The 8,827-nt window shown below is 41.3% G+C and overlaps 1 protein-coding gene across 1 annotated transcript in view; it reads right to left on the minus strand.

Moving 5' to 3' along the window:
- SIAH3 (siah E3 ubiquitin protein ligase family member 3) overlaps window positions 1–5,915 on the minus strand; it is an 89,307-nt gene extending 83,392 nt beyond the window's left edge. Inside the window, exon 1 of the mRNA XM_072617204.1 lies at window positions 5,674–5,915. Coding sequence (XP_072473305.1) covers window positions 5,674–5,808 — 135 coding nt within the window. The 5' untranslated portion in view covers window positions 5,809–5,915. The remainder of the gene's footprint in view (window positions 1–5,673) is intronic.
- Window positions 5,916–8,827: the final 2,912 nt, after the last annotated feature.

Here is an 8,827-nt window from a genome sequence, read left to right on the forward strand (position 1 = left end):
TTGTTTGTTGATTTTCTTCTGGGACAGCTAGATGGTGCAATGGATAGAACAGTGGGCTTGGAGTCAGGAACTGAATTCAAATTTGGCCTCAAATACTTACTAGTTGTGTGACCCTGGGCAAATCTCTGAGCCCTTATCTGCCTCAGTTCCTCATCTATAAAATGAGGACACACTGGAGAAGGAAATGGTAAACCACTCCAGTATCTTTGCAAAGAAAATCACATGGATTTTTGTCCATGGGATCAAGTAGAAGTTGACAAGACTTAACAACCCTGTTCTTTTTCTCTCCCTTGACCCCTCATCCCCACTCATCTTACAGACCCATAGACTTTTTTTTAATCCAAAGTAATTTCAAGTAATTGTCCTGAAACTGCCCCCTTTGGCAAATGCAAAATAATTAAATAAATAATTCGGATTAAGCGCTTGTCCCATATACCCTGTGCTGCACCTCTGTGTGCTTTTGTCTCTGAAATCTTAGTTAACGAGCTCCGTAAGGAAACAACTCAAGGGACTGGGTATTCAATTCAGGGAGAGTTGGTGAGGCATTTGCTCCCTTGATTTTGATACTGAGAGGAAGGAGACCGGCCTCTAAATGATGCATTGGCAACAATGTGTAGACAACAGTGGAGAGACTTCTGACTGTTTACCTCAAAACAGCATTGCTGATCTACATTTTGAAGAGTTAAGGAGTTGCAGCAATTAGTCTTCAAAGCTATGCTGTCCCACCTGGGAAGTGCTGAGTGTTCACCCAAAAACCTTTGCCCTCACAAGCTTCAATCATCCTAATTCTAGAAGTTTGGAATCTGGGACAGGCACTGGAAGACAGAAGAATCAGGTGATGGAGAAAGTCACACAGTGGAAGGGGGAGGAGGAGAATGACAAGAAGATATCGACCACCCAGAATAGCCACTCTGTTGAAGGTGAGAGGCAGTGTGGCTTAATGAATAGGAAATGGAACTCAAAGCCAGGAATCCTTGGACTTAGGTTGTTCCTTGGCCACATACTGCTTGTATGACTGTGAGCAAGTAAATTAATCTCTTATTGCTCTGGGCAACTCTTGAAGATCCATATAATTACAGAATTACAGAGAAGTTACAGAAAAGGTGCCCATATGCATTGGTAGAGGGAATTTCCTCACCCAGGAGTTCCCTGTACCTATGAAATCACAGCTCTAGTCCTTATCACAATACCTACAAGCAAGGTATTATTCTAGACCCTACGGATACAAATACAAAACAAAACAAAAAACACAGTACAAGCCCTCTAGAATCTTAGATTCTATTAGGAAGGTAAGATATGTGTACCAATGTCTGATCAAAGGCAAAATATTTAAGTACAAATGATTATAGACTTGGAGATGGGAGGAAAATCAGACATTATTTACTCTACTTCATTTTTCAGAGGAGGAAACTGAGATCTAGAGAATTAAAGTCACTTAAGGTAATACAGTGGTCACTTAAGGTACATACAGTGAATGGTAGAACTGGGATGCCAGCCCAGGGCCTCTGACAGACATGCACTCTTTCCACTATATCATGCTGCCTGGATCTTTGAGAGATTTGGAAGAAATTTTAGAAATTGTTTAGTCTCTTCCTGTCATTTTGCAAATGAGGAAACAGCCTCAAGAACATTCAATGATTTGCCCTAGGTCATTCATCTAGGAAATCATTTTTGTTGTTCAGTCATGTCTGACTGACCCCATTTAGGGTTTTCTTGGCAAAGATGCTGGAGTGGTTTGCTATTTCCTTCTCCAGCTCATTTTACAGATGAGGAAACTGAGGCAAATGGAGTTAAGTGACTTGCCCAGAGTCATATAGTAAGTGTCTGAGGCCAGATTTAAACTCAAAAAGATGAGCCTTCCTGATTCCAAGTCCAGTACCCTAACCACTGAATCACCTAGCTGTCCATAGAGGATAATAGAACCAAATAATTGGACCCAGATCTTCTGACTTTCAATCTAATACACCATGTTGCTATTGCAAAGTGAAGAAAAGGGTTTAGAGTGTGTGTGTGTGTGTATGTGTGTGCGTGTGTGTGTGTCCTTTTGAAGAAAAGCCTTGAGCAGTGGTTAGAAGCTAGAGGATAAAGGGAAGAAATATAATTCAGAGGAAGATGTAGGTCTGGTTGATTGGTGTCTCCAGGCTTGTTGCCCACTTTGCCCACATTCCAAAAACTCTTTGTGAATGGAGAAGTAGAGGACACCAAGCCAGGGTTGTCCACTACTTTGTGGTCAAACCTTTTCTTTGTATAGGGATGAAGTATCCTGGTATACTGAGTCACAGAGATCTTTGGGAAAGAAGAAATCCAGGGAAATCTATGGAAACAGTCACCTACAGATAAGGAGGGACACTGAGACTCATTTGCACTTAAACAAGAATGCTTCATTTACAGATTCTTCCCATGCCTAGTAAACACTTTTAAAACTTTCCCCGAAAGCTATGTCCCTAATGTCAGAGGCAACGGCACACTGGCACTCAAAGCAATCCTCTTTAATTAGGGTTGGCTTACAGAGTGTAATTGTTTAACCAGAGCGTCTGCAATCTCAAGAAAGCTTTGGCTTTAATTTCAAAAGGGAGGCATCAGCTTGTCTCTGCTTGAAAGAATCCCAGGTTACTGAGTAATAGCCATAATAAGATTGAGAATGAAGGTGACCTATAGAAGCATGGTAAATACATGATTTTCTCTGCTCAGCAAGTGAATTTTGATTATAACTCAGCACTTGCCTTGGGTCCTAAGATGCTGTTAGCATTCTCAAGAAAGCTCAGGGAAGAACAAAGTGCAAATGTTTCCACAAAGAAAAACATTGGCTTCCCAACCCTATTTGTGGCCAGATTTAACCCAGAAAATTGAAACCAAGGTTACAATCTATCTGTCCTTGGTCACAATCACATGGATTAGCCTTTCATACAAAAGGGGTTGGGGGTAGGGGAGAGGAGGAGATCAATAGCCAGTCTTTGGTCGGTAATTTTTTTTCTTTTTCTTTTTAAATTTTATTTCTTAAATGAAAGAAGCTCCTAAGTCTCTATGTCTGATAGGCTGTTTCCCTTTTCTGTAAAAATGAAAATTTAGAATGGGGAATCTCCTTTGAGGGCACATGGGCTATTAATACAAGAGATCTCTGCTTCCTATTGCTTGGCTAGTTAACTAGCTGCTGGAGTGTTTTTTCTACCCCCTAAAAGAGATAGGTGAGTGATCAAGGGGACTCTAGAAACCAGTCCTGGTGGGCTGCAGATATACCAGAGAGGGGGCAGCAGCAGCATGGGCTGTAACTATGTGTCTAGCTCTGCTACAGCCCTTTCCCCAATGCAAGCAGGCTTATTTGTCATGCTACACGCACCCTTAACAGATCACCCAGCTTGCTCTGTTTACCTATTGTAAGGACTGTTTGAGCAAAATCCACAAATGGTTTTGTGTGGAAAATGAAAAGCAAAAAGAAAGCACTGGGAAAATGAGTCATATCTGGTGACTAAGATATATGCTGCTTTTATATAAAGAGCTATTTCTCACATGACTTTTCTGTAGAAGAGGTAGCATTGTGTAGATAGAGAACTGTCCTCTGATGGAGGAAGTCCAGGATTCAAATTCCACCTCTGAAGCAGAATGGTCATAGACTATGTGACCCTGGGCTAGTCACTTGCCTCTGGCAACTCTAAAAGACTGCAAGTTGCAGAGCAGATGTTGACATGCATTGATAAAGGGAGTTTCCTCACTGGTAGTTCCTCATACCAATAAAAATCACAGGTCCAGTCCAAAATGAAAAAAACAAAAGTCTAAAGACTTTAAGTGACAATTTAGAACTTCCTTTTGGAATAGGATCAGGGCTGCTATTTCACAATTAAACTCTTCTTATTTACTTGGAAACCTTTCATATATCGCTTCTTCTTTTCAAGCCATTAACAAGGGTATCTTCTCATATCAACTTTATCTATAAATCTAAAAACGTATTAAGGTTATAAATCTAAAAAATTATAAATATAAAAATGTATTATAAATCTTTAAAATGTATTAAGTTACTAAGTAAAAGCAATTTTGATAAAACATTTAAAAAGATAGAACTTTTTTTTAAAAATCATAATAATAAATGGTCCTTTCCTCTCTGCACTAGGTAACTAAAGTGACAAAGAAGTATAATTATTAAAGGAACAGTAGATATGGCCTCAAATTGGCCATGAAATGGAATTTGAAAAGATATCCTATACAAACACACTGCTGAAACTCACTGAGAATAAACTTCATTTATAAGAATAAGTCATTAAGAAAAACATATTTCTGAATGGGGTTAGGAAGAGGGACATGCTTTTCAGGCAAAGATGAAAACACAAAGTCAGTCCGTCACCTGTTCAAAGATAAAGACCCAGCACCTGGGACAGGTCCTTTCCATAGCTGAAGAGCACATAACTTCCCTCTAGGAAGAAGTAACCCTCTTGCATCTTGACCCTAGCATGTAGGTGACTGTCTCTCCTAAAGACTCCTATGAAGTTCAAGATTGGGTTGATGGCCCCTACACTTTAGCACTGATTCACAAGAGGAAAAATAAACCAATGGCAGCTTCCCCAGGTGATCAGAGGAGAGTTTGGGAGAATACCCTATTTATCCTATTTGAGGATGCCCATACATTTTACTGACATAGCCTCTTCTCTCAAACAGAATGTAGGAACAGGAAATGCAAAAGAGGCGGGCATCAGTGAAAGGGGAACAAGTCCTTAAGAATCCATTTTATGTTTTTACAGCATATTCAGAGAATATTCAGCAGAATCATATATATCCTGCTGTTCTCCTCTCTCAACATTCTCTTAGCTGAGCTGCTGATACTTATCTCCCCACTGATAATATCTGTTAAGAATCCATCAGTGGTTTCCCTTTAACCTGGCTGCTCTCTAACAGAGACACTAACTCACAAGGTCTGGAGCAGCTGCAGCTCCAAGATTCTCAGTACAGAGGCCATAGCTAGCCCAAGCAACAGGACCAACGTGTTTTAAGGTAGCCTCAGACAAATCTCTTTCCTTCCTTTCTTTTCCTCTCCCTTGGCTTCAGGGTTGAAGCACAGCTAGCTCACAGGGTCCAGAGTAGCAAACCAAATGCAATTACCCTTCTAAGGGCAAGGGCAAACAACTTACAGAAGAGAACTCTCTCTCTTCTCTCTGATGTCCCCCGCCCCTTGAAGTCTTCCCATCAGGCACATCGCTCACTTTGGCACCAGCCAGACGGAGCTTCCAGCATCCATGTGGTTAGTGTTTCTCCAAACACATTGGAACAGATTGCCATTTCTCTAACTTTTCAAATCATTTCTCCTGAACATTTGTCCCATGAATATTTGTGACAGAAGGATAAGAAGAGGGTGCAGGCACCCTTGCTCTTCCACCCCAGTCCCACTTGGATGCCTTTTATGAAAAGCAATGAGAATACATTCTGGCTACCTTTCTTTTTCTGAGCAAACAAAACAACCACAAAATATCTCCGAGCTTCCTGGGGGGGGGGGGGGGGGGGGGAGAGGGGGAGAGAGAGAGAGAGAGAGAGAGAGAGAGAGAGAGAGAGAGAGAGAGAGAGAGAGAGAGAGAGAGAGAGAGAGAGAGAGAGAGAATGGGACAGAATTGTCTCCAACTGCGTACAAATGTCTGGAAAACCACGCACTGGAACCCAAGCTGGGTGAGGTTCAGACGGAGAGCAGCTCACCTTTAGGTTGCGCGTCGGGTTTACCACGCACACAAGTTGCCCGGCAGCGGAGAAGACCCTCTTCGCCTTGTAGTGCTGAAACCTGAGATGAATGAGATCTAACACAGCCCCAAAACACTGGGTGAAGAAAAGCATCACAACTTTTGGGGCTGGGGGGTTGTTGGTAGAGGAAAACAGCGGAGGAGGCTGTCAGTCCTTGAGCTGTGCTCGGAAGAGTGCAGCGCTCGGAAAAACTACTCTCCGGCACCGCTTAGCATGCCTTCATATTCATCATCAAAATAAGACGGTTAGAATCTTGCAGCAGTGGGTCGGCCAATCAAAAGGACAGAAATGTTATCCTTGAGGTGCAGAGACAGCCAATAACAAATGCCTCCCCTCCAGAAACTCCCTGATGAATTGAGCCTGGTGGAGAATGGATTATTGAACATTACCATATATCAGCACATTGCATTTATCTTGTGATTACAGCCAACCATACATAATGCTGGGGAGATGGGCTGACCAAATTGATTGCTTAATGTCTCCATTTATTAATTGACTTAATTTAACATGAGAACCCTCCTTAGCGCCCCGCCCCCCGCCCCCCAAAAGAGGAGCGTTTAAGCCTTAGATATCCTGCTCAAAAGTAGTCAGACACACAAAGAGTGAAGCTTGTCTCTCACAAGCTGCTTAAGGAAAAACCAAATATTACAAGACTAGAACAGTCCCCCGGAAGAATTTGGCAGCAAGAGGAAAAGTGAGTCGCTCTCAGTCTTAGGCTCTGCCTCTCTACACATTGCGATTTGGATTTCAGATGCTTGCTACATCTTATTTTCCACTCCCTGTGGGCAAAGGAAATTCTAGCAAATGCATCTTTATTAAAATATACACATATATACTTGCACACACACATATACATGTAGTACTCAAGAGCACTAATTACTAGAAGCTAGAAGTATGAAAGCATAAAAATACATAGAGCAAGCTTCTAAAAATAATGAAATCCATGATGCATGAATGCACTCACACACAGAAAAACTAACACTGAGGGGGAAAGTGGCTTGTAAAAATCAGCAAAATAATTACAGCTGCTGAGGGTCTTTGCTTGTCATTCATTTGCATACTGGTGGGCAGCAAATTGCTGATTAACCACTGGATTGTTAGTGACATTTAAAATAGAGATTAAGTCCGCATGTACGCGATCCCTTATATTTTTTTCCCCTCTGCTTCCAGCAGTAACGCATTTCTCTACTTGAGCCTGAAAGGGAGCTATCCCAAAATGCTTAGACTGTGAGTGAACAGAGTCAGCCTATGTAGATCAAAAAGCTGATTTGTTGTGGAGGGCCAACCTGAGTGACAGCCAGTTCTGCTGGTTAATGAATCAAAGGGAACTAATTGAATTAGCTTTCTGCCAAGCCATCCTGTAGGGGCGCTATTTAGGTTTTCTGACAGAAAGGGGTTGATAGCTCTTTTACTATGTACAATTCTCCTTTTTTTCCTGGGAAAAAACAAAACAACCAACCAAACAAGAAGAGGTAGATTTGGGAAGGTTGGGGTGTGTAGTGGGGATGAGAAAGGGTGTGTGTGTGTGTGTCTGTGTCTGTGTGTGTGTCTATGTGTGTGTTCTCTCATCCGTATTCTTGTGTCTTCTCTTTCATGTAAAATCAACCCTGAATGGCATCAGGATTCTGCTCAGGTCAGAAAAGCCCCCATGCTGTGTCGACTAACTGCTGGTTTGTGTATCTGAACTGCAGTCACCCTGTACCCACTGCTCATTTCTGAAGCCATCCTGTTTCATGAGCTATACCCAGAAAAGGAAGATTTCCAGAAATACCAGTCCTTCCCCATGAGTCAACATATGCAAAAACTACATGCCTATAACACATGTGGTTTTGGGAAATTTATTTGGATGATGAACTACAAAATCAGAAGAAACTGAATTTGTCTGCTGAGCTAAGCTTCTCAGGTGCTGATTCTTTAACTGAATTGTAAACTAAACTTTTTCTCCCTCAGATACTCAGAGAATTTAAACAGAAAGCAAATTATTAAGCTGGCAGTAAATCAGAATATCAGAATATTCTCTTTATTGAATTTGAACTAATAATTTATTTCAGGAAAATCCCTGGAGCTTTCTAATACAGCAGAGAAGAAAAATGAGACAGCAAGGGATTCTGCCCTCAAATCACCGGGACAAATATAGAAAAGTCTCCATTCTAAGCAACTTTTAAGTGCTTATTATTAATTGTTATTATTATCATCAGTGCTGTTAGATGAAAGGATCCCCAGAGTATTCTTAACTTAACTTTTTTAAAAACCCACAATATTATGATATTATGGCCTCCAGTGGCTAGGATGGCGGAGAGTACGTTGGCTTTGGAGTTAGGGAGCTTGGCTTCAGTCCTTCTACTGATGCTTGTGGGACTTTAGGCAAGTCTCTCCACTTTCCTTGGCCTCATTTTCTGCATCTGTAAAATGAGGTCTGGACTAAATGGCCTCTGATATGTGATCTTTTAATAATGTTTAGCGTTCAAATGTATAAGAAGTTCTTTCTTCACTATAAAATGTCACACGATACTCATTACTACCTCATGAGATATATAGGGCAAAATGATTAATTCCAGCTCTACCCCTTATCACCTTTTTCACCTTGGGTAAGCTGCTTAACCTTTCTGGGTCTCAGTTTCCTCATATGGGAAGAGAAGGTGAGATGAGATGATCTTTATGATCTTTCCCTACTGTAATTGGGAAGATCTAAGATTTTATTAAAAAGCCTTTAGAAATCATTCAGTATACATGCAATTGTTGGGTGGTCTATTAACTGAAATACTGGGTTCATATGAGCCAGGTTCTTTCAGTCTTTTTAAAGCACATACGTGCACACACATGCATGTGCGCATGCACACACACACACACACACACATACACACACCCCTGGATTCATTTATGTAATAGTAACTACTATTTAGATCAGGGGTGAGGAACCTAGGACGTGGAGTTTGCATGTGGTCAATTTTTCTGTGACGTCTGGATTCAAAAGGTCACACTTGAAGATCTAGAGGGCTATATGTGGCCTCCAGGTCACAGATTCCCCCTGAGATAGTTCCATTTTGCAAAGCGCTTTACAAATATTACCTCACTTTATTCTCACAACAACCCTGGTAAGTATTCTCGTTGT

The sequence above is a fragment of the Notamacropus eugenii genome, chromosome 6 (genome assembly GCF_028372415.1).
Source record: "Notamacropus eugenii isolate mMacEug1 chromosome 6, mMacEug1.pri_v2, whole genome shotgun sequence".
NCBI classification, from domain to species: Eukaryota; Metazoa; Chordata; class Mammalia; order Diprotodontia; family Macropodidae; genus Notamacropus; species Notamacropus eugenii.